Here is a 25,086-nt window from a genome sequence, read left to right as displayed (position 1 = left end):
GGGGCCCTTCCTAGGGGCTCTGCTCCACCCACCCTCTCAGGAATGAGGCCGGGGAGGCTGGGAGGCCTCAGCTTCTCAGCTGCCTTCTCCAGGAGAGCCAGCCTGCTGACAATGAAGGCCTGACTCCCTGTGGGCATCCTGCTGGTCCTATTGTAACCCAGACTGAGCTGCAGCAGCTGGCTGAGCCCTGCCCTGACCAGCTGAGGCTGATATCTGACTTGTGGTATAGAGGTCTGGGCAGGTCAGGAACTTGCCCAGCCTGTTTCTCCTCTGCCGACAGTTATGTGCCTGGGTCCTACCATCTTCTGCTAGTGGGGACAGAGGAAGGGAGGGTAACTGCTCTGCCAGGGCCCAAAGTTCATTCCACAAACGTTTATTGAGGGTCCGGAGCTGAGAATAGACACAACAGTGAACAAAAGAGGCAGAGGACCTGCCCTATTGGAGACCACGATTTAGTGGAAAGGCAAATATTAAACAAATAATTACAGCTAACACTGTTCTAATTAGGTGCCAGGTACTATCCTAAATGCTTTATGTGACTTAGCCCATTTAATACAACCCCATGAGGTCAATATTATTGTTCCCAGTTTTCAGACAATGTAACTGAAATTCGGAAAGATTAAGTGACTTGCCCAACATCACACAGCTAGTCAGGGAGTTGCCCAGAAATCAAAGCCAGGCAGTCTGACCTGAGTTCACTCTTTCGACAACCTTGCTCTAGCTCTACTGCCTCTCATACCAGTCAACATATCATTACAAAATACGATGAGTGCCACAAAATGAAAATACAGGGTGTCCTGCAAGAAAAATGGGGTATTTTCTCCTTCCTCCACTTGCTTTTCTAGCCCACACAGTACATAGCCTTTTCTAATAGTTTCCACTTCATCCCTTTCATTACTGGCCTGACTGAGAACGTCTCTCATCTTTCAGGTCAGCGTGCAGGAAGGCAGAGTTCCACCTGCATTCTTGGCCCTAACCTGGTCTCCCTGTACAAACTGTGCCTAAAGGGTTTTATCTAATAATGGCCCTGATGCTTACACAAGTCTAGACTGTCAGCTTCCCGAGGGAAGGCTGCTGAGAACTGGTTCTGCACAGGCTGGGGGCGCCTCCCCAGTGTGCAGTCTGACTCGGTCTTTTTGACCTTGGCCCTCTCCCACGTCGTTGTTAATTGGGCTGTGGGCTTAGGACCTGGGTGTGGGGCCGCGCTACAGAACTCGGCGGTCCAGATCCCTACCCAGTCCCAACACACACATTCTGAGCCCTTGCAGGGTCCGCCCCTGGATGAACCCACTGGTCGCAAACCTTTCAGGTCCCTCCCGATGGCGAGGTGCTGGGACCCCCTAGTCTCCGCTCTCCTGCGCGTCCCGCCCAACGCGGGCGGCTCCGGAGGCGGGGCGGGGCCGGCGGCGGGAGGCCCCTCCCTGGAGGCGGTCCGGGGGCCGGGCGGGGGGCCGGCGGGGCTGGAGGCGGGGCGGGACGGGCGGGCGCGGGGGTGTCACTCCCTCCTTCGCTCTCCCCGGTAAAGTCTCGCGGTGCTGCCGGGCTCAGCCCCGTCTCCTCCTCTTGCTCCCTCGGCCGGGCGGCGGTGACTGTGCACCGACGTCGGCGCGGGCTGCACCGCCGCGTCCGCCCGCCGCCAGCATGGCCACCACAGCCACCTGCACCCGCTTCACCGACGACTACCAGCTCTTCGAGGAGCTCGGCAAGTACGGCCTCCCGCCGCCCGCCGCGGCCCCCAGCCCTGCCCCCGCCGCCCGGGCGCTATGCGGCTCCTCGCCCCGCCCCCTGGCCCTGCACCGGCCGCTGCAGCGCCCCCTCAGCCCGCCCCACCCCCAGCCTTTCCCGCCCGCCGCCTCCGGGGCCGCCTTGACCCCCAGCTGCCTGCCCCGCAGCCCCCTCCGCGCCCTGCAGCAGCTGCCCGGGCTGCTGCACCCCGCGCTGCCTTGGGGACTGCAGCCCCCGGACCGCTCCGGGGCGCCCTCCAGCCCCGCCCCTCCCGCACCCTTCAGGCGCCCCTCATCCCGACCCCGCCAGTTCTCGGTCTTCTCCCCATCCTGCTCAGGAGCTCACTCAGCACCCTGTCGCGTGTCCCACGCGCCTGGCACTCAGGACCGTCCTGGCCCTGCAGCTTCAACCCCGCTGCGGTGCTGGGGTGTGGGGGGGGATGTTTGGTGCCCGGCCCCGCCCCCGGCTAGTGCCGCTTCCAAGATCCCAGCCCGGCTGCTGGGCTCTGCTGCAGCACCCCCGTCCCCTCCCCCCATCCCTGCAGTGGTCCCGGGAGCCGCGCGCCGCAGCCGCAGCATCCCCCTCCCCTCCGCACTGAGCTGGCCTCTGCAGCAGCCCTGGCCCCCCCCACCCCCACCCGCGGCGCCGAGCCCGGCCACTGCAGCCCCCGCCCTGCCCGCCCCCCTAGACGCTTCCAGAGCTAGAAAGTGCGAGCTCCCATTTGGGAGGGGAAGAGTAAAGGAAAATATCGTGGGAAAGGGGAGCTATTGATATCTGAGACCCACTACTGGATCCCCTCTTTCCGTGCTGTCAGCTGAGCCGGGATGCAGTGGGTTGAAGTGGGCTGAAGACGGTTGTGGGAGATTTGAGCCTCATTTGCCTCACCTTTCCCCATAGCTGAGGGAGATGTCTCTCCCGGGACGATACCCTCTTTCAAATCTCTCCTTCCCCTACCTTCACCTATTTCTGCTGAGAGAAGGGCAGGTCTCTTTCCTTCTATGATTCTCTCGGCCCGGACCACAGGGCTGTCCGTGTGATGCAGCAGGTGTGTGTTTTAAGCATCGCCCACCAGCTCCCGATGTACTGCCTGAGGTTGGGGCTGTTGCTTTGCCCAGGGACTAGATGTGGGGGTGGGAATGGGGTCATTCTCCACACACACCTGTTCACTGTCACGCAGTGGCCACATCCTTCTGCCCCATGTTGGATAGTGATGGCCACTACGTTGGTGTGTGTGATTTTGACTAAAGGTTGATGGGAGCATCCCTGTCCCCAGACCTGAAGCATGTCTGTGTCATTCTGCTGTGCTCTGTGTCCCAGTTCTTTCCTCCTTCTCCCTCCAGGGGTGCTTTCTCTGTGGTCCGCAGGTGTGTGAAGAAAACCTCTACGCAGGAATATGCAGCAAAAATCATCAATACCAAGAAGTTGTCTGCTCGGGGTGAGTGTTCCCCATCTTGGCCTCTTCCTGGGGTGCCTCCAGGGGCTACGGCTTCTTCTGAAGATACTCCAGGAGTTGAGGGTTGTGCGTTTTAGCACGTGGAGAAGAGTTGGGATTTCAGGGTAGGTGGACTTTGAAGGCAGGGAAGGAGTTATGTGGGGAACTGGAAGTACTCAGGTAGAAAAGAGTGAAGATGTAAGAGATGTAGGTAGCTGTCAGGAGGAACTGGCCCTGAAGGCTCTGGGGAGCTTGGTTTTTAGGGAGTAGGAGGATATTGGGAATGATGGGTGTCATGGAATAGAGGGCTCTTAATTTGGGGCCTTTGGAGTTTCTGTGCGGGGCAGTAGTAGCCACTCCAGGCCTGTCCTAGTCCCTGGGCCCCAGTGGCAACTTAGGGATGGAAATGCACTAAGTGAGCAGCTCTGACAAACCCAGCCTCCCCCTGCCCACCAGGCGGCGGAACAGACTCCCAAGGGAAGGGAATCTGTAAACATCAGAGAAGGTTGCTACTGGTGAGAGCTTCTGGGAACAAATCCTGCCAGATGAACTTGATTGCTTTTTTGATCAAATTACAAAGTTGGCGGTGTAGCAGCAGATGCAGTCTGTCCTGGGTGGAGGGTGATGCCTCCTGGTCTGGAATTCTCAATGGCCTGGTCTGGGTGGGAGCAGCACTGCCGCGGGGTCGGAGGGTTGTGGAGCGCCAGGCCCTGGAGCCTGACTTGGGAGATCCTCCTGAGTACCCGAGAGTACCTGAGGCCGGGAGGGTCAGGCCCTGGCTTTCACACCTTGAACCTACACTCCCTGAACCTTGTATTGGGTGCTTGCCAAACTCGCCTAATCTGATAGGTATAGACTCAGCAATGTGTAAAGTGCTCTGTGAACAGGTCGGGTGAGTACAGAGGCATGTGGATGGGCTGGGTCAGTGAGGGCTGCGGGGTGCAGCAGGGGGACAAATTTCATGAGATTCAGAGAAGGGAGTTGGTGCTGGGCAACAGGATGCCATAAATATGTTAGAAGCCAGGACAGATGCCTGGGGAGGACGTGGGCTGTAGCTAGTAATGATCCAGGCGTCTCTGGGGTAAGAGATATGATAGATGTCCCCAAGTATTGGAGAAACTGTAAAATTCTACAGTGGGCCTCTGTCATGTTGACAGTTGTTCTGGGACCTATATAGCAGGGCATCTGCCTCCTGGCTGGGAGGGCCTCTCCGTATCCCCACAAACAGAGCTTGTCTTGCTGTCTTCCAGTGCCCATCTCTTGCTGTTCCTCTACATTGGCCATAAAGTTGACTTGTTTGTTTCCTTTCTCTCTGGGTACCTTGAGTTCGAGGCGATGGTTGCCATAGAGATAGGTAGGTAGTCAGAAGCCCTCCTCCCCTGGGGTTGGGGGTGTGCAACACGGTGGGCTGGGCTCTTTGGCAGACGTCATCTGGCCAAGGATGCGAGGTGCAGGCGGAGAGGACAGTCTGAGAGTGCCTACGTCCCCATGCCCACACAGCACAGCCCTGGTACACCAGAGAGGGGGCTGGTGTCTGGTGTCTCCAGTTAATCATGCAGCGCTTTGCTTTTTCTCATTCCACCAGTGTCTTCTGACCCAGGGGTGAGGGACAGGAAGATAACTGGGAGTCCAACTCTGGGGTGCGGGGATAGCTGGTGAGGGGACTCTGTAGAGCTGCCTGCCTCCAGCTGTCATGTTGTACTCCCTCCCCACTCACCCGAATTTCTCTGACCTGTGTGATCATGTCTTTTTCCCATCCTTACCTCCTCTCAACCTCGTCCTGTCTTTCCCAAATGATAATCATCTTTCCCTGCCCAAACCAGGTGAGATTTGATTTCTCTTTGGTTTTTTTTCTTCCTCAAGAAGAACGGTTTTGTGTAAGATCATATGCTTCAGACTGCAACTCCCCCTCTTTTGAGATGGTTATGCCAAGACCGGGGCTCTGTCGTATGGTTTACGTGCCAGGTTGACTTTGGGACAGAGGCCCACTCCTGGCGGATAGACACAGGGGCCAAGAACAGGGGTCAGGAATTTGCAAGTGCCAGGACCGTTTGGAGGCCAGAGAGTGGGAAGATGTTGTCTTGGAGGGGACAAGCCAGGAGCTGTGCTATAGGCATGGGTGTAGGGGATGGGAGCTCCTGGAGAGGGTTGGGCCAGGGGGCCCACTAGGCTGGTGCCCACGGGGTTAGGGAGTGAAGGCCGTGGCTTCCTGCAGCCTCTCAGTTTACGCTGTATATTTTATAAAGGTGCAGCAGCTGGGGCTGGGTTTCACTCGTCGCTGTCTGTCTGTCTAGGGCTCTGCAGGTGTTGGATTTCTGTGTCTGGGAATGTGGTGGGTCCACCAGGGTCATCCATGAGGGTCTGAAGGGGCTTGCTGTGTTTGCTGAGTCTCTGCCTGATTTCTTTCTTGCTTGTGATTCTCTGCACTGCAGACTGAAAGGAAAGAAAGAGGGTGTCGAGCTGCTTCTGCTTGGCATTCATGGTGAGGTGGCCCAGGAGAGATCACCTGGTCTTCTGGGACCTGGAGATCTGGATGGAATCCTTCTTTTGCTCTGCTGTTTTTTGTCATTGTGACCTCAGGCCCATTGTGACCTCAGGCCCATGTCGGTGGCTGGGTTGCAAGGTGGGGTGTTCACGTGGCTGTTCACTGAACACTGTCTTTGTCTGTGGGCCTGTCTACATAAAGCCACTGAGAGTCACATAATGCCACTCCATTTGCTTTGGAACAGCAATAGGTGTGGAGTTGGGGCTCTTAAGGGAACCCATATTTCCCAAATGAGCTCTCTGCTAGGCCGAAGGAGGCATTTAAAATAGGTTTGGGTGCAGGCGCTAGTGGGCCAGGTGATGGCAATGATAAGTCATTATTTTAAGATTTAAGAGCACCGCCCCCCCCCACCAGGAGCCTGAGCCCTTATGTCTTTTTTTTTTATTTTTAAATCTTTATATTCCCTTCTTATCTTTATTCATATGCATGTTGATTTTCGCCTCATGGAGCATAACCTTTTATTTATTCTTAAAGATTTTATTTACTTGTTTCAGAGAGAGAGGAAGGGAGAAAGAGGGAGAGGAACATCAACGTGAAAGGGAAACATCAGTCAGTTGCCTCTCATGCCCCTAACTAGGGACCTGGCCCACAACCCAGGCATGTGCCCTGACAGGGAATCAAACCCATGACCTCTGGGTTCACAGGCCCCTGCTTAATCCACTGAGCCACACCAGCCAGGGCGGAGCATAACGTTTTATATCTTGCTGTCTTGCGTACATCTAAAACATTTCCCCATATTGCTGCAGTTGAAGGGCAAATGGTCCTTTCTTTCTTATACATAGTTGAGGATTTTTTCCTTGAAACAGTTAGTATCATAAGAAACCTCTGTATTTGGACCATTTAGCTTCATTCCAGTTGCTTTTACTCTGATGGAAACTTGGCCTTACTAAGAGATGCTACCAGAAACAATATAATGAAACCTGTTACAGCATTTGCTGTATTTGTTTGTTTACTCTGTGTACCTTATGTGAAGAAATTTCTATTGAAGCTAAATGTAAGCAAACATTTTCTTCTTCCTGAGGACGTGGGAGGTAAGGGTAGAGACTATATCTGTTTCTTTTCTTAGTATGGACAGGGCCTTGCGAAGTGCCTGAGGCACAAAGAGCACCTACACATTGAACGAATAGGTTGAGGGGACTATACATAACCCATCATGGTTGCTTTTTGGCCTCAGCTTTCAGGAACCTCAGAGCCAAGTTGCGGGAACCCTTGTACCTTGGCACTGGCTGGGGCTCCCTCTTTCTGCTCCATGCAGCCCGCCAGCCTACAGGCCTGACACAGCTGTTAGAGAGGACAGGTGAGATTAAAGACCTGTGCTTGGGGCATAGTACAGGTGGGAGGTGTCAGAAAGCAGAGCAGCTTATGATTCCCTGTCATAACGGCCTTCTAGGGCAATGTTGGAACTTCTTGAAGCAGTGATCTTCAACTTCGTGTGCGTAACGATTACCTCAAGATTCCTGGGTTCCACCCACAGAGGTTCTCCTTCTGGGTGGGCTTCCAGAGTCTCTGTGCAGGTGGTCCCCAAGCCACACTTGAAGAAATGCCACCTGAAATCAGCAACAGCAATGCAACTTGCTCTTGCCACGCTTCCTGAGATTTACCAGACACTTCTTAATCCAGGCTTCTTTAGGTGGTGGCCGTTTGTGTACACGGGCTGTTCTCTGATTTGGGGCCTTCTTCTGAGCTCCCAGGTTGGGGTGTCAGTCCATGGTCAAGGCTATGGCAAGCTGAGCGGCTGGGTTGTGGTATGTTGGCCACCAGAAGGGCAAAGGCTGTCTCTTTCTGGGTCCAGCTGGCCCTGGGGACTGAAATAGGATCCCTCAGGGTGGTGCCAGCTGAGAGTCCCCACCCCCTTAGTGTTGGCCTGAGTAGCCCCCATGACATTTGTGTCCCCTGTGGTATCTCCAAGGGAGACTTTACCGTTAGGGATCTGGGCAAAGTGAGGGGAGGGTAAAGCAGCCATGAGGGACGGGGAGAAGGAAGAAAAATCTATGCAGCACTGGAACCTGGGACTCTGGAACTTGAGGAAGCATTAAAGGAGATTGTACACAAAACCACGCTTTCCTCCTGAGGATAAAACAGGCCATTTTGGGCTGCGTGTGAGTGACCGAGCTCCTCTGGCTCCTTCTCCCAGGTGGATGAGGAAGCAGCCGAGAGGTCCCTCGTCTGTGCCAAGGCGTGTATGCTGGGCCAGCTTCATACGGTCCTGCTGTGAGCTGTGCGACTTGGCTCAGACAACACTGGCCTGTCACCCTGCCCTCCCGCCCACCTTCCAGGGTGACTTTGGGCGTGGGCGTCATGGGGTCCCATCCCATAGGAGAGGCCCCTGCTTTCTTCCAGCTGCTTGCTCTCGTCCCTTGTCAGAAGCTCTGCTCCAGGCTTCAAGGCTGTGCTGAAACCCTAGAGGTGAGCGGTTGAGCCCGTTCTCTTCTGAGGCTGGAGACAGAGAAGGGGAGGAGTGGGTGTGACCGGCGCCTGCCCCCCTCTCTCTGCTTGCTGCTCTCTGGACAGCCTTGGCAGGCAACAAGCGCCTGATCCCATGGGTGCCAAAAGGGTGGTGACAGGAAGAGGTGGGCACTTTGCACTTCTTGAGTGCCTCTCAGTGGAGGCCTTTTGTCATTTTCCATTTGCCTTTTGTCATTTTCTGTCTGTGGCCAGACAGATCCGCCCCAGGCCTGTGGGGAAACCAAGGCACAAAAATTGTGTTTATTTCAAGCTGTGGATATGCCAGTGATTTTTCCAGTGTTCAGGCCCCAGCATCCTCAAGCAATGTGGTCTTCACTTACCCCTTGGCTCTTCCCTTTAAAACACAGATTCTGGGTATTTCGTGCCNTGCCTCTCAGTGGAGGCCTTTTGTCATTTTCCCGTGGCCAGACAGATCCGCCCCAGGCCTGTGGGGAAACCAAGGCACAAAAATTGTGTTTATTTCAAGCTGTGGATATGCCAGTGATTTTTCCAGTGTTCAGGCCCCAGCATCCTCAAGCGATGTGGTCTTCACTTACCCCTTGGCTCTTCCCTTTAAAACACAGATTCTGGGTATTTCGTGCCCTGTGATGAATCCGGACATATCACTCCCACACCTCTCCATCCAGGCCCAGAGCTGTAAGACCAGTGGAGCAAATCTCTTCTTTCCGCTGGATGAGGCCTTGCTCTCATCTGTACCTGCCTCTCTGGGCACAGACCCCTCAATGGTGGAGAGATTTCCAGCCACTCACTGTCCCTAGCACCAGCTCTACTTCCTGGGCCCCAGCAGCCCCAGCAGCTTCCCATCTGCTCCCCTCTTTTCTCCTCCCCCCACCCCCCCCTCTTGCTGCTGCCCTGGGAGGAGCTATTTTTAGGGGCTGCTTCCTGGGATGTTTTACTTGGGGCTGGTTACCATGAAGGAAATGTCACCAAAACAGTGGGCAAAGGCTGCAGACACCCAGAGCCTTGCTGGGGGCATGGGGAATGTAGTGGCTGGCCCCGTTCTGACCCTTGAGAGCGTCCAGAGTGTCCAGAGGCAGAACCTTGCCTTCTTGGGGCTTGCTAGTGACCCCATGGGGATTTTCTCCATCCAGGCTGGTTTGGGAGACTTGCTGTGGGGCATGTCTTGGCACCTCTCTCCTTTGCCTCCTCAGTTAAAGCTTCTCTTAAGACCCAAAGGCCAAAGTAGGGTTCAGGTCTTTGTGTTGCTTGCTTAAAACTGCTAGAATTCGGACTGAAGAGAAAGGGAGAATGCCAATGTAAAGGACAGAGCCTTGGTGTTCACGTGGCCCGTGTCAGGCCCTGTCCCACTCTATTCACAACCCTCAGCTAGTTCCTGGGTGTGTGTGGGTGTGAAGAAAATAGAAGCCGTCCTCCCTCTTACGTGGTGGACAGACTTTGCTTTTAACTGGAAGCTCTGCACCTTTATAGTGAGAGTCAAAGAGGAAGGGGTGTGTCATCGCGGAGTCAGGGCAAGGTCAATGGGATTGTGGTTTGGGATTCCGGCTGGTCGGTGCCCAAGGTCAGGGGCTGTTTATAAGTAGCTGGAGAACTTGGACTGTGACACCAAATCCCTACAATGCCCTTGTTTCTACTCAGTGATGCCCCTGTGGGGCCTCTGCTGCTTAGGAAGGAGGGGGGACACTCGGGAGGGCAGCAAGAGGGGGAGCCCCACCTTGAGCATCTGAAATTAACGGGACAATAGAAAGCTTCTCACAGAAATAGGGCCACAGGCAGAGATTTTTGAAACACCCTTTGAAAAGTTAGGGGTGTCCTCGAGATTGGATTGAGGAGGGTCCTCATAGCCAGACTTAGGGCTCTGTGTCCTTACCCACCTAGAGAAGTTTGTATGTTTAGGTGGCAGCAAATCTTACTTGAAGCTAGTGCTGGCATTTGTGGTTTTAGGGAAATGTCCCTAAGTCAGCGGGCACATCCCCTCTAAGGCTGTGGAGAGTCAGTGGCCAGCTCTCCCTGGTCCCTGATCTTGTGGGGGAAGGAAAGTGCGTTTGGAGTGGGCTTCTCTCCTGCGGTCCGAGGGCAGAGATGGTTCTAGGGCTCTGCGCTCACCTTCACTGCATGCTGTTTCCTCGCTGTCTGCTCTCTTTTCTGCCTCCCTTCGTGCATCTGGTCAGTCCTTCCCGCCCTTCCTGTGAAGGGCACCTGTCCTTTGTGGAGCCCTGGACCAAGTCTCAAGGTAGAGGTGGGAGAGGCAAGGCCTCCAGGGACCCTTTTGTTTCAGGGCCTGGCTCTGCCCTGGGTGGGCTGCTGTCCCTGATAACAGTGGCTTCTGCTTTCTGCTCCTGTCGCCACCTCTGCTCTTGAGGGGAACATCTTGCAGAGGCCTGTGGTTGGACCTGGGCTGAAGGCCGACAGGGGTGGGTCTCTCCATGGCAGTAGCACACAGGCAGGCAGGAAGTGGCCCTGTGCAAAAGCGGGAAGTGGCTGTTGTCAAACAGGAAGGGGGGGGCTGGGCCGTGGGGGGGCGGGGTCAAGCCTGGTGGAAAGGTGGGTGGGAAGGTCGGCCTTGGCAGGTCGAAGCTGTCTCCTAGGAACAGTGAGCTCAATGGGCCCTGGAAGCAGGTGTGTCTCAAGGAAGAAGGCCACTTTTGTGACAAGAGCGACTAGTGTGTTATCACCTTGGGTTGTGGAGCCAGGGCCTGAACGTACCACTGTGGACCAAGACAGTTCAGTGGCTTCATTCCTTTGGGGTTAGGGATGCTATGTTTAGTTGAGGCCACTCTTGCAGTTGAGAAAGATGCTCTAAAACCATATTTGTTCCTGAGCCCTGCTGCTGGAGTGGAGCTCTCCTTTCTTCCTAGACATGGACCAGGCCTGGAGGGCACACAGGACAGTGCAAAAGCGACAGGAGAAGACCGTTGGAGAGGCTGGGGTGCTGGCCTGTTGTGCGTGGTCAAAGGAGGCAGGGGAGAGTGTGGTTGGCAGAAACCGCATGGCTCATTGAGCAGAGCTGGATGGCAGGGCGCCACGGCCAGCGAGGCTGAGGCTGAGGCTGAGAAAGAGGAGGGATCCTGCCGCCGACAGCACTTCCTGGGCCTCCCTCTCTGGAGAGCCCCTGTTGCTGACCTTCCCCACAGGCTACAAACGGGAGGAGCGGAGGAACAGCCCACCCGCAGAAAGGTTGATGGAGCGGGTCAGAGGGCTCAGTTGGTGTGTAGGGTACCCTGTGCCTGCCCAGGCCCAGGGAGAGTCAGTCCAACTCTCTCAGTGTCTCTGGGAAGAGCCACGGCCACAAAGCCCGGTCTGGGAGGCCTTGTCCATTTTACCCCTGGGCCCTTGTAAAGGAGGCTGCCAGGCACTGCACTGAGCACTTAACCAGTTACCTCATTTAATTCACAGATATTGCTGCCTCCGTTTTAGAAGTGAGGACCCTTTTCCCAAAATAATGGGCCTGGCTCCCTGTCTCACCTGTTTTGGGCCCTAATCAAATGTCAGTTCCTTGCTGAGGCTTTCCCTGACCACCTTTCCGGCTTTGTTTTTCTACACAGCACTTGCCACAACATTGACCACGCCGTCCAGTGCTTACTGTCTGTCTCTCCCCAGCCCAGCCAGCCACACGAGAGGAGCAGCTCCACGAGGGCAGGGGTTTTGTCTGTTCTTTCGCTGCTATACTCCAACATCTAGAACAAGTGCCTGACACATAGCAGGCCTCAGTACATATTTTTTGAATGAACGAAAGAGGCTCAGATGGGTTTAATAACATGCCCAACATGCCAGTGCTGGGCCTCAATCCAGTGCTGTCGGACTCCATCGCTGGTGTGTTAATGGTGGGACTCCATGGCAGGGGATCAGAGCGAGGACCAAGGCACAGCCTGGGGCTTAGAGAAGTCACAAGCTTCACCCAGAACACGGAGCTTGGCTCCTCGGAGGCAGGGTCGCACGGAGTGGCTAACATAGACCCTCTGGACTTTGGGCAGCTCCTTCGAGGAGCTGGGAGCATGAATCTGGGTCCCTCCTCTTCCCATCCTGAGTCACTGATAGAGCCCGCGCACCCTTATTTTTAGTGCCGTTGTTGCTGTGGGGCTGTAACCATTAGCCAGTAAGAGACTTGAGGGACGAGATAAATATTAATCTTCTGGGCCTTCCCCTTAGCCGCCACCTCCACATAGTAAGATGCTGTTCTGCACCTGCCCAGGCAGCCAAGCCGGGGGTTGGGGGTTGGAGGGTGGGGAGGTGAGTGGTCAGAAAGAGGGCTAGTGGGTCTGCAGCTTTGGAGATGGCCATCTTGCCCCCTCCTGGCCAGACCTTGAAGCCGTGAGCCCCCTGCACCAGGCAGGGCCATGGCTGCTTTCTTGACTACCTCCCCTTCGGCAGGCCCCCAGCACTGACAGATCTGGGCGATGTGGGAGTGTGGGATTACCTGGCGTGCTCCTGACTCCATCCTGGTCCGTGGTCATGCCGAACCTGAGGACAGAGAGGAAGCCTTGACCCAGATCTGTGGGCAGCTGGGGTGGATTAGCTGGGCAGCAGGGACTAATCTCCGCCTGTCCCTACCTCCTCCTTCCACAAAGCAGAGCTGTCGTTGGGGGGAAAGTGTAGCACAAAGCTGGGGGTGGTGGGTGACAGAACACGTATGAATTCTTTCTAGTCTGTAATCAGACCTCCTCTCAGACTGCATCATCTGGGCTGGAGCTTGAATCCCACTCTGTCCCTTTCCTGCCGTATGGCCTCGGGCACCTCATTTAGTGTCTCTGGGCATCAGTTCTATTATCTGTGAAGAAGGGACGTCATCACACGGGCCCCGCAGACGGGTTGCGAAGGTCCTGGGAGGCTTTACAGAGGCTCCCTCTGTTTTGGCAGAGCGGGGGGCGGGGGGGGGGAGCGGGCGGCCCTCAGAAGCCCTAGTGAGAAAGGCGGGGATTGCTGGGCGGGTGTGGGTGGACAGGCACCTGTCTGGGCCTAGAGATGCTGGGGTGAGCTGGACTGTGGTCCCCAAAGCCTGGAGTCTTTACTTGATGTTGTCCCTTTTCTCTATCTTGTCACCATAGCACAGCAATGGAGAAAGAGGCTTCTGGGCTCAGACCACCTGCATCCACTGCCTCTGTGAACTTGGGTCGGCACTTTAACCGTTTAAGTCCGTTTCCTCATTTGTCCTGTAATGGACCTAATCAGCCCCCTACTTTAAAGAATTTCTGTGAGGATGAAATAAGATAATCCTGGCACATAGTACTTGCTTAGTAAATAATAGTTATCACTGCTGTTTTTGATAAACGCTTATTAAGCCCCTGTTACCGGAGTAACTCTAGAAAGCACCCCTAAGAAAGGCCCCACCCTTTGAAGAGCCCGTGATCGAAAGAGAACTGCTGTAACCCATGATGGGAGACTTATAAGAGATTCGGTGGGAGGTGGGAGGGGTGGCATCAGGTGGGGAAGTGATGTTCTCTGAGAGAAACAGGGAAAACCTTGTGGAAGAGATAAATTTGGGGAAGACTGCAGCACGCAGAGCTAGTGAAGTAGAGACTGGCAGCATCCTCTCTGCTTCCTGGAGCTCTACCTTCCCGCAGAAGGAATTGACCAGCGCCGCTTGCTTGGATCTGGGGACTCGTGCATTCTGGTCGTTTTGCCGAAGTAGAGCAACCCCAGAGCCCGAGTGCCCCAGCCGTGGGTGCCCAAGAGGATGCTGAGGAGAAGCAGTTGTCTGTAAAGTGGGCATCATAGTGGTACCGGCCTCATTAGAGTTGTTATGAGGATAAATTAAAAGGTGTATCTGGCTGGCGTAGACGTGAGCTCTCAATAAATGTTACCTATTATTATTTTTTCAAATCATCATCATCTTTGTTGACAGCACCATTATGTTTTAGGATTTCTCTGAAGACCCAGGTAGAGGATATATGCAAAACTCCTGGCACAGTGCCTGGTCGTAAAGCAGCTACTCGACAAAACTTAGCCCTTACTAGTATTCCTAATAAGAAGGAGGTCTGGGCCCCCTGGCCCAGTGAAATCCCCGCAGTAGTGGAATGAGGACCGCAGCGCAGTTGAAGACCTGGGTTCGCCCTGGCTCTGCCACTCCCCAGCTCAAGATGCTTTCCTAGGGCATTTCCTCATCCGGAAAGGGTGGTAACAGCACCAGACTCTGGGACTGCTGGGCCTTGCTGCATTCATTCAGCACATTGTAAGAAGTGCATAGTTGGTGCCTGAGAACTCAAGGAGTAGGAATACCCAGGTGACCATAAATAGAAAGGATGGTTGATGGTTTTTGGTTTTTCTCCTCTGCTTTTAGATCACCAGAAGCTAGAACGTGAGGCCCGGATATGCCGACTTTTAAAACATCCAAACATTGGTAAGTGCACTTACGTAGAGTATTTCTTGGGCGTTTTGTAGCAGGAGGTGGAGAAGGGAGACCCACTGCTTTTCTATGTGGAATGACTTCTGTCCCTGGGCCTTTGCTCCTGGTATCTTGTGCTTCCCAGAAAGGGGAAGCAGCCGTGTTGTGCCCAGAATTCTGGGACATTCGAGTTTTGCAACCTAGGTGTCTTCATATGTACAATGCCATCTCAGGGCTGAGATCTGAGGTATTGGAACAGATTTCAGACACCCTGCTTCCCTCCTCCTCCAGTCTTTGGGCTGAGGTCCAAGGTCCTCAGCATGTGAGGTTCTGGGCCAGTAGCCTGCCAGCCTCCCTCCCCAGGGACTCTCCGTGACCATCATCAGAGGGTCCGGATTTTGTTCCTGGACTTGAAAGAGTTTTGTTCCTGTCGCAGTGTCGTGCACACTCTAGGGGTTTCCATGGTGCTCCTGTTTGTGCTCCCCGGAGCCAGGAAAGCAAGCTGCCCACCCGCCTGGCTTCTCTGGAGAAGGGGTGGCAGGAGCCACTAGGATGGGGAAAGAGAAAAAATGAAGAGGGTTTCTCCCTGCTCCCACCCTGACTTGGGGGACAAGAGCACATTGTTGGCTGTTCTAAAGCCTGAGGAGGTTTGCTTGCCACAACCCACTCTGGCTCAGTTTTGCATTGTTCAGCTGAAACAGTCTTTGCCAAAAGCGTTGGCCCTGATTTGGTGCTTCTCGCAGGGAGGATAGAAACTGGGCTGGCTGCAGTGTCTGAGCAGAAACCCCAGTCTTGACTTCAGGCAGAGAGGGAGCATCTTCCTAGGTTCTCCTTAAAAACCCTGAGTCATCACCAAAAAAAAAAAAAAAAAAAACCCAACGTGCGTTCCATGCTCCTCAGGCATGGCCTAAATGTCAGGGCTCCCTCAGTGCCCCAGAGGCCACCCGCTCCCCTCTGCCGGTGGCCGGGGCTGCGAGGCGGCTTGCTGAAGCTCGATGCTTCCTCCAGAGCTGCTCAGCCTCTGGCTTCCCAGAACTCAGGCTAGAATACTTCACGTGAGCTATTTCTGTGGGAGAGCTGAGGGCGTACTCCAGCCCAAGGGGACAGGAGCAACTCTGAGGTAACCAGAACCCCAACCATGCAGGGCTTTATAGATGGCAATCAGCAGCTTGGATTACACATGAAGCAGATTGGCATAGCCCGTGCTCAAGGGCTCGGCTTTGCCTGGTGCGGTATGTTCCTCGGAGCCAGCAGCTCTCAGCCGACAGGTCCTGGGCTTGGAGCTGCTGGGGCTCCTGGGTGATCTATTGAACTTAGACTCACACCTGAAAATGGCACAGTGGGGACAGCACAGGAGAGAGACAACGAAGAGGAGTGCTGAGAACAGCCATCGCAAATTCGAGCATCTTTGGTTTGATTGGCTGAGTGGCCTAAAAATATTTTTATTATTTGCCAGTCAGTATTTAAAAATGAGATTTTAGCCCTGGCTGGTGTAGCTCAGTGGATCGAGCGCGGGCCTGCGAACCACACAATGGGAATCTCGCGGTTCGATTCCCAGTCAGGGCACATGCCTGGGTTGCAGGCCAGGTCCCAGCAGGGGACTCACGAGAGGCAACCATACGTTGATATTTCTCTCCTTCTCTCCTTCCCTTCCCCTCTAAAGATAAATAAAATCTTGAAAAAATTAATCTCGAAAAAAAATTTTACATTTTGAAAAAAATTCTATTTCCCAGTCTTTCAAATCAGAAGACTTGGTTCTGCTGAGCCCACATCCGTGGATGGCATCAGCAATGGCTGGGCAGTGGAGGCCTCAGCCCACTGGCCACTGTCCCCACCACCCTGTTGTGTCACGTGGGCACCGGTGCCCGTAGCTGGTGACCTCTGACCTAGGAGTTCTAGAACAGGAAGAATATACGTGGGTAATTAAAGCCATTGCAAGCATGGAAGCATTTTGGTGTTCTAGTTCTCCGTGTCAGGGTCTGAGGTCAGCAACTTTCTGTATGCTCCTTGTGATGAATTCATAAAGCAGTGATGAATTGTCCTCATGGAGGAGGAGAATGAGGGGGAGGGGAGGGGAGGGGAGGCGGGAGGCAGAACCAGGTCTGCCTCGCCTGCAGGACAGGCGTGGTTGACTGCAGAATGGTCCGGGCAGGATAAAACGTTCTAACCTTTAAACATTTTATTTCTAGAAATCAAATATATACTTTTTGACCTTTTAGACTTAATTGGTTCGGTAGCCCTTTCTTTGCACCACCTGCCCCCATTAAGGCAGACAGAGAGATGATCCACCCTAGTCCTCTGCTCTGTTAGGGAGACGGCAGGACCCAGCCAGGCAAGGCCAGGCGAGTCACACTCACTTGGCAGCGTCTGACTGCCTAGAACCGTGCTTCCATTTCATGGCTGCTCCCGGATCCTGAGGGATGTTTGTCTGAGGCCCTATTCTGGGATCAAGGACAGGGAGAGGAAAGGGTGAGCCAGGACTGTGTCCTGGGAGAGCTGGCAGGTCAGGCTGTCTGGCTTCCGCTGCGAACCAGGGCTCTGAGAGGCCAGGGTTGCCATGGATGCTGACCTGGCTTGTGGTGGGAGAGGGGGCAGTCTGTCCCCCTAATTCACCATTCCTCTCGCCTCCCCGCTGCTTCATCCTTTAGCGCTGTGGCCCTTTGGGCTCCAGACTCTTTAACTCCATCGCACAAGGATACCTGTGGATCAGCCACGAGTGCCGCAGAGTTGAGGAAGCTGAGAGCAAAGAGCTGATGGTCAGACTGGTTGCTGTGAGACTCAGACGGGAATTTGATGCAAGGAGCCAGGCGTCCCAGCTTTATTCCCTAGTAGATACTCTGTCCCAGGAGTACAAAGCCTGTTGGGAGAGTGAACCCTAGTGTCCACTCTCTGTGGACATTACAATGGACTCTGGGTGACGATGAGGCATCAGCAGGTTCATCGATTTTAACAACTGTGCCGCTCTGGTGGGGAGTGTGGGGAGTGGGGGAGGCTGTGCGTATGCGGGGACAGAGGGTATGTGGGAGTTCTGTGTACTGTCTGCTCAGTTTTGCTGTGAACCCAAATGCTCTAAAAAATAAAGTCTGTTAATTTTTTTAAAAAAGAAAAGGCCTGTGAGGTGCCCTGCAGAACGTAAAACAACCCTAGGAGGGCGGCTAGAGGAGTGCAGTTGAGAGGAGGAGACAGCAGGAGTGCCGATTGTCTGAAGTTTGAATGGACTGTGTCCCCCTGTGATCTGCTTGCTCCCTGCTCTAAATTCCTCTGATGAACAGACTGTCTTCCTTCCTCGTGCTGAGCTGCCCCAGCAGCTTCAATCATAGTCTAGCCTTGTGGTTTAGAGCAGCACTTCTCAAACTTCTATGTGCTTGTGGATCACCTAGGGGTCACGTTAAAATTCAGATCTGATTCAGTAGGTCTGGGGTGGAGCTTCCTCACATCTCTAGGTGATGCTCACGATGCTGGTCTGTGGACTATATACGTGGAGAAGCAAAGGTCCATGACTTTGGTGTCAAGTCCAAGTCCGAATCGGGGTTTGCTGGTTAGTAGCTGTGACTTTCGGCACATTGTTTTGCCGCCTGTACCTCCGCTGTGTCATTTGTGCCTCTTTGTGGAGTTGTCATGAGAGGGTTCAGTGAGAAAAGGAGGCCTAGAAAATAAATGGAGATGAAGACAGATTCCAGTGGCCGGAAATAATCTCTCCTAGACCCCCAAGCCCCAACTCAGTATACCTCTACAAGGTATTCAAACTAGGCTGCCTTGGGCCCAGGATCTATTCAGCTACTAGTAAGTGTAGCAAAAATAGTTGAAAAGGAAAAGGAGGAGATGTTGGATCATAACTGAACAGCTCCTAAATCCCTCCTCACCTCTCAGGCAGCGGGGAGGGCATCCTCAGTCCTGCACCAGTCCCCCGCACAGGGCCTCCTTCCTGCTGTGCTGTTGCTGCAGACATTCACGGTGGCGCTTTTTTTTAGTGCTTTTTGACCACAGTTTCTTCATTACAACATGGCGTATTGTTGGGTGGTTTTAAAGAATTGGAAATAGCCACAGTATTTGGGTTGTGGCTTTGTTAGTCCTTGAAGGTATGAAACATCAAGTAAAAGTATTTGGGTGTCTTTTGTCCTGTTCTTTCTACAGTTTGTAAAGAATGATGATTAGGCTTATCACTGGAATGCATTGTGCTGAACACTCTATGCCCCCTTCCCCAGATCTTCCTGTCTGTAGACTTGGTCTGACCTTCCTCAGCCTTCGTGCCCTCTGAGTACCGTGGAATGGGCTAGGGGGCAGATTCTTCTACTGCGCGCATCCGTAGCATCCTTCCTCCTGCCTCACAGTAGTGCTCAATCACGTGTTTGTGAGCGCTGGTTTAGAGCCTGTCTTCCCCATTCACCTGGAAGCTCTGCGGTGGCAGGGCCAGGTTTCTCCCTGGCGTGTACAGCCATGCCTGCTTCATAGAAGGTGCCAGATGGACGTTGATGAGTGAATCGGAATGGCCAGGGCCAGTGGGGACAGGTTGGGGCTCCTCTGCCTATGAGGATGGAGAAAGTGGCTCCCCAGTGGGCAGTTCCACAGTATCAGGGATCTCAATGGCAGTTTGTTTTGGCATCGAGTCTCAGTTCTGCCACTGGGTATGACCTTGTGTGACTTTCTTTGGAGCCTCAGTTTCCTCTCCTGTTAGATGAGGGTAATAGAAGTACCTGTCCCACAAAGTTAATAGGAGAGTTTAATTAAAAAAACACAGAAAACACTTGGCACAAGGCCTAGCACATAGAAACAGCCCGAGTAAGCGTTAGTTTCTATAATTTGGATAATTATTAAGCATCTGCTAGGCAGGCTCTTCGAATGGTGAAGTCAGGTTTATCTTATTCTCACTCCCTGTTAAATTTCTTTACAAATGGAAAAACAAAAATCGATAGCTGTCTTGTTCAGATACGGGCCTTGCTTGCCTGTCCCTCCTTGTCTCGGTGGAGCCTTGCGCTGGCGCCGGTGACAAAGCTGTTCTCTGGGCTGGGTGGCCTGGGCGGGCCAGTCTTCCTCCTGATTCCCCACCTGGCTTCCTCCCACCTGGGCTCTGTGTGTGGCCTTCCTGGGCAAGGGCGCATGCCAGTGACTCCCTGTCTGGGCACAGGTGCCCGCGCTTTCTGTCCTGTTCTCAGCCCTGCTGTGCTGTGCTGGGGAGGGGGTTCGGGGGAGGCAGGGGAGGCAGCAGGACTCCCAGGAGTGGTTGTTAGCATCGTACCTGCTGTCCTGTGAGCTCACCACCCTGTTGCTCTCGTCACCTCCCCAACGAAGCTGGTTTCTAGTTTCTGGGACAGCTGATTTCCAGGGGATTATTTGTGTTACACACTTTAATGCTTTTTAATAGCGAATTTTTAATTAAATGGAAAGTCCTTTTGGAAGCGAGGGAGCAGCAGCCACAGCAGCCACAGCAGGACGCGGCACGCAGCACTGACACGGACCAGAGAAGCCCAGTGAGGAGACTGGTGGCAGGGCTCTGGGGGGACCTGCATCAGTGCCTCGGAGCTGGTTAGGGTGGGAAGGAGGCAGGGCCTGGCTGTAGCTCCTTCCTTCTGTCACCTGCAGGTGTAGAGAAGCAGGAGCTTGTTTGCCTGCGGACAGAGGAGAACATTTTGAGGAGGAGTGATTTTAGAAGTACCACCTGCCTTTGATCCCATTGGTAAATCATAGAACTACTCAGTTTGGAGTGGAATTTGGGGTTGAATAACCAGATCAGATCAACTAAGGTAGGCAGTAGGAGGTGTAAACAGTCGTTAGGCCCTGGTTCAAACCCTGGCAGGCCTGAGTCCTCATTTGTCGGGTGAGGAGAACCACGGAGCTCTGTCGATGGCTTAGTGCCTGTATTTTATGTTCTGCCTGATCTTGTTTTGGTGGGAGGGGATGTGGGGAAGTGCCTCAGCCCTGATAAAACACTCTGACACCGGAATGGACGCTGTCGTTTGCGGGTAGTTCACAGCCTGGGCCAGGCGAAGGGAACGAAGGGGTGATTTCTTTGCATTCAAGAACCTCACTGGTCGTTTTGGTGTCGGGCCATTCCTGAAGTGCTCCGTGAGGTGCTCCTGTGACTGCTGGGGGTTGGGGCAAAGGTCAAACAGAGGGAGCCCTTTGGAATTGAGGTTTTCCATCAAGAGAGTTCAGGTGAGGGAAGGGACAGGAACAGCCAGACTGTCAGCCAAAGCATCGCACTGTGTTTGCATTAGAATGATGCTCAGAACTTGGCATTTAACCCAGAGGTGGCTTTGTGGGCAGAAGCTTGAGGAGAAGACTTCAGAAGACATTAGGTTGGTTTTTTGCCCAAGTGCCTTGGAGGCGAGGAGTGGGGGCGGGATTCTGCTCGCCAGCCTTCCCTTGCAGTTTGTGAGTTGCTGTAGTTTGCTCCACGTGGTGGCCTCCCAGGCCCGTCAGTGACACTTATAGGTATATTGGTGCATGGTCCCTTTCCCTGGCTCCATTACTTTATTGCCTGGGTGTGTGGGCCACTCCACATGTCTTACAGCAAGCAGCAGCGCAGACCAGTCTTTGGAGATAGACAGAGCTGGCTTCACATCTTAACTGACTGTATGTTTGGCCTTTGGCAAGACACTCTATGTCCGTGAACCTCCCCTGTCCTCATCTCATGGTCATCAGAAATAATAAACTCCTTGAACCATGGAGCTAAACTCAATAATAAACTCCTTGACTCCATGTCCTGAACCACCTAGCACAGGGTCTGGCACATAGTACACACTCAATAAATGCCTGTAGAATCAGTAATGTATGCAAAGAGGCTTACACACAAGGCCTCGTACATAATAGGCACTTAATGTAACAGTTTTTGTCTTTGCTTAAACTTGTGTGTTGCCTCCTATGCTCAGCACCCGTCATCCTCGCTCCACGTGCCTTCCTGCTGGGCTCTGCCTCTCCCACTTCTTTCCTCCCTTTAATTCTTCTGTTCCCATTTACTCCTCTGAAAGAGCTCGCGGGCTCTCTCCCCTGTTGTCATTCTCTGTCCCCTGTGGTGAGCGTCACTACTGCTTCTCTGCATTACACTGTGACACATCATACCCTCTGTCTTGCCTGGGAAGCTTCTCGCTCTTGCCTACATCTGAGGCAGCCGGACGTGGCAACCAGAGGGCTCGCCCTGGGGTCTGGCTGTCTCTGCTCCGGGGCTGCTTACCCTTGGATTGAGGAGTGCCCGCCCTTCTCCCTGCCACTCCTGCAGGAGACAGCCCACCCCGGGAAGGCTGGCAGGATGGGGCGAGGGTGGGGCTGCTGAGGAGGAGAGGAAGAGGGTTTCCAAGTTTTCTCTCTGTTAATCAATGTCTGTCCTGTCTCCTCTCTTGCAGTGCGCCTCCACGACAGTATTTCTGAAGAAGGGTTCCACTACCTCGTGTTTGACCTGTAAGTGCCATTTCTGAGGGTGCAAAGGCCTTTCCCTTCAGCTCGTTCAAAATAAAGTCTCAGGAAAAGGCCTAGACTGGGTCTTCAGCCTCTGCCAAGGGTCCCTGTCCTTTGCCCAAGGGGAAGAATTTGATTTTGAACTTCCTCTGGGGAGGGGCGTGTTGCTGAGGGGTCTCATTGCTCAGTCAATGTCTGTGTGGGGCCCCAAACCCCAAATGGCACTGCTGCCAAGTTCTGTTCAGCGGCACACCTCGTACGCATGCTCTCTTCTCGATTCTTGGTGTGTTGTGCTTAGCAGGGAAATGGGATGCCGCTGTTTACCTCGCCTTACAAATTCTGAGAACTCGGACGTAGCTTTTGGTAGTTGTAAACTGGGCTCTAATTGGTCTGTCATCCACTTTGGATGTGGGTTAATATCTTAAAAGTGGATCTTCACTTTCCTGGAAATACCTCTTTGGTATTTTCAAGGTTGGATCACTCTCCGTAGTCTCATTATTCTTCAGCTTCCAGTAGTAGGTCTGTTCTTTTGGGGCCACTGTATCTTAGGGTTTATGTTGGTCTCAAATCTCTGACTTCTTGAGTAGGTCAATTATTTTCTCTTAGACCCCTGTATATTCATCTTCACCGGAGTATTAGGTATATGTAGATTACAAAAACAAATGTGCAGGAAGAAGGGAGGGCCCATATTACCACAAAGAAAAGCCCCATGTCATTGAAGGATTGATTGTGTTCTGGGCTGTCAGATGAAATGCCCACAGTTAGGATTTCTTTAAAAGCTGTTCTACGTTATGACCTGTTACCTATTGGATGCTGGGGTTGGCCAGCTGGCCTGCCTCCTCTGACCCTCTTTGTTGGTTGCAGTGTTACTGGCGGAGAGCTGTTTGAAGACATTGTGGCCAGAGAATACTACAGTGAAGCTGATGCCAGGTGAGACGAAGGCCCTATAGTTCAAGTGTGAGTCCTGGTCATCTTGGGGACCAGGCACTGTGTCTGTTTGAGTAGTCTTTGGGGAGGGGCTTGTGTCCAGACAAAGATTTTGTAGAGCTGGATTTGGGTTGCATTCTGTGGGTGATACAAAAAGTTTAAAATTCAACTTGCAGATCAAATTTTTCTTTTAAAGATTTTATTTATTTATTTTTTAGAGAGAGGGGAAGAGAGGGAGAGAAACATTGATGTGCCAGAGAAACATCAGTTGGTTGCCTCTTGTACACCCGCTACTGGGTACCTGACCTGCAACCCAGGAATGTGCCCTGACCAGGAATTGAACCTGTGACCTTTCAGTTTGCAGTCTGGCGCTCAGTCCACTGAGCCACAGCAGCCAGGGTAGTTTTTTTGTTGTTGTTGTTGTTTTCTGCAAAGCTCTTACAAGTCTCGTTGACCCCATCATCTCAGAAGTACCTTTTCTCCTGGCTGGTGTAACTCAGTGGATTGAGTGCAGGCGTGAGAAGCAAAGCGTTGCTGGTTCTATTCCCAGTCAGGGCACTTGCCTGGGTTTCGAGCCAGGTCCCCAGTTGGGGGCGTGGGAGTGGTACCCACACATTCATGTTTCTCTCCCTCTGTTTCTCCTTCCCTTCTCCTCTCTAAAAACAAATAAATAAAACTTAAAAAAGAAAAATAAAAAAGAAGTACCCTTTTTTGCACTACAGCGTATACCTGCAGGCATGCGCAAGGGCACTCCTTATCTCCCTTCTTCCCTTTGACAAATTGTACTGTGGGTAAGGCATCCTGGGGGTGATCCAGAGATGGAGAAACACGATTTACATCCCAAAGGGTTAGTCATCCACCCAGGAACCTTTTGGGGAGATTTCAGCCTTTGTCGCGTTATCTTTTGACCACCGTGACCAGTCCTGATGTGGGGCTCCTCCGGCCGGAGGACCATCCCTCTGGCACACCCCTTGGCCCCAGGCCTCCATGGAAGCCCTGGCAGCTCCTTCCTGTGACACAGCAGAATTCCTCCCACACCACAGCTCTGGGCGCTTGTTTGGCCTGCCATTCCTGCCTCGGCTCCTCCCCAGCCCAAGTTTTCTCCGAGGGTGATGTCCTTACAACCTGGTTTTGATCATCCCGCCTGCAGCTTCGCTGGCACATGTGGCGGCTGCACTGCCTCTGGAGAGTGAGGGAGCACAGCTTCCTCACCAGTGTCTCGACTGAGAGGCCAGTGTTTGCTGATCAATTTCAGATGCTTCAGCCTCAGGAAAAATTTTCAAGTGGGAAGATGGATTCCAGTGCCAGCAGGGGAGGACCAGGCTGTGGGCTGGGAGGAGGTGGTGATAGCTCAGGGAGTCCGGCAGGGAGGAGGGAGAGCTGGGGGAGCTCGGGGCGGGGGGGGGGGGGGTGCTGTGTGTGTGACTGTACCAGTGGGCTTGGCCTGGCTCTGCTGGGACACTTCGCACTTTTGCCATTTTTGGCCAGAAGGCTCTCGCTGCTAGCCTGGCTCTGTTCTAATTATACATTTCTGTGGAGACTCGCCTCTTCAGCTCAGTCTTAAAGTCTCTGGCCTACTCTTGGGCTGTATCCTGTAATATCTGTAGGGAGGTCGTAGCCTCATAAGCCCCTTTGGCTCTTGTGGAAGCCCAAGTATCAATTTTCAGGAAGGAGTGATAAGCCCAGGTCCCCGGCCCAGCGCCCCCAGACACTGCGAGCGGGTTCCATGTACCCAGTGGTACCTTCGGCTGAGGCTCCATTCTCTAGGCCAGGATTCTTCATCCTCGGCAGCACTGACATTCGGGACCAGATAATTTCTTGCTGTGAGACTCCCTGCCCCTCACCCCCCATGTGTTGTAGAGGTTTAGACGCACCCCTGGCCTCTACCCACTAGATGCCAGTACACCCCTCTCAGCTGCGACAACCAGAAGTGTCTCCAGGCATTGCCAGATGTCCCTTGGGAGGCAAAATTGTCCCCCAGTTTTCACCACGGCTCTGTACCGCCAACACCATCTGCCAAGAGTCTGACTGGGAATGGGACAGGATGGCACGGACGTCGGGCGGCCTCATTCAGGCACCAGCTCAGGCAGTTAACATACACACACTTACTTAACTCTGGATGGTTTTAGCCTAATTACCTACAGAAAGACTGTCTGTTGTGTTAAGCTATAAATAGTACGAATATTTTAAAACTTAGATAATCTTCCACATTTTTATTTTAACATTGTTCATTATGAATGGCCTATAACCACAATAAATTATGAGAAATCCTTAAAAAAAAACCATCATGAAGATGGTCACCACCATCTTCACCACCGT

At 53.3% G+C, this 25,086-nt stretch overlaps 1 protein-coding gene across 20 annotated transcripts in view; it reads left to right on the top strand.

Annotated features, from left to right (window-relative positions):
• The first annotated feature begins 1,507 nt into the window (after nucleotides 1–1,507).
• CAMK2G (calcium/calmodulin dependent protein kinase II gamma) overlaps nucleotides 1,508–25,086 on the top strand; it is a 56,988-nt gene continuing 33,409 nt past the window's right edge. For 16 of the 20 annotated variants that reach the window (XM_037055942.1, XM_037055956.1, XM_037055943.1 and 13 more), the window contains exons 1-5: nucleotides 1,508–1,706; nucleotides 3,066–3,160; nucleotides 14,404–14,463; nucleotides 21,789–21,843; nucleotides 22,705–22,770. In XM_037055942.1, the coding sequence (XP_036911837.1) occupies nucleotides 1,642–1,706; nucleotides 3,066–3,160; nucleotides 14,404–14,463; nucleotides 21,789–21,843; nucleotides 22,705–22,770 (341 nt within the window). In that variant the 5' untranslated portion in view covers nucleotides 1,508–1,641. The remainder of the gene's footprint in view (nucleotides 1,707–3,065; nucleotides 3,161–14,403; nucleotides 14,464–21,788; nucleotides 21,844–22,704; nucleotides 22,771–25,086) is intronic. The other 4 variants (XM_037055955.1, XM_037055948.1, XM_037055952.1 and 1 more) reach the window with 1 other exon arrangement.

The sequence above is a fragment of the Sturnira hondurensis genome, unplaced genomic scaffold, assembly GCF_014824575.4.
Source record: "Sturnira hondurensis isolate 20B ecotype Veracruz unplaced genomic scaffold, ASM1482457v3 Scaffold0008761, whole genome shotgun sequence".
In the NCBI taxonomy this organism is placed as follows: Eukaryota; Metazoa; Chordata; class Mammalia; order Chiroptera; family Phyllostomidae; genus Sturnira; species Sturnira hondurensis.
The sequence above is the reverse complement of the archived record's forward strand: the minus strand, read 5'-3'. Positions and strand labels throughout refer to the sequence as shown.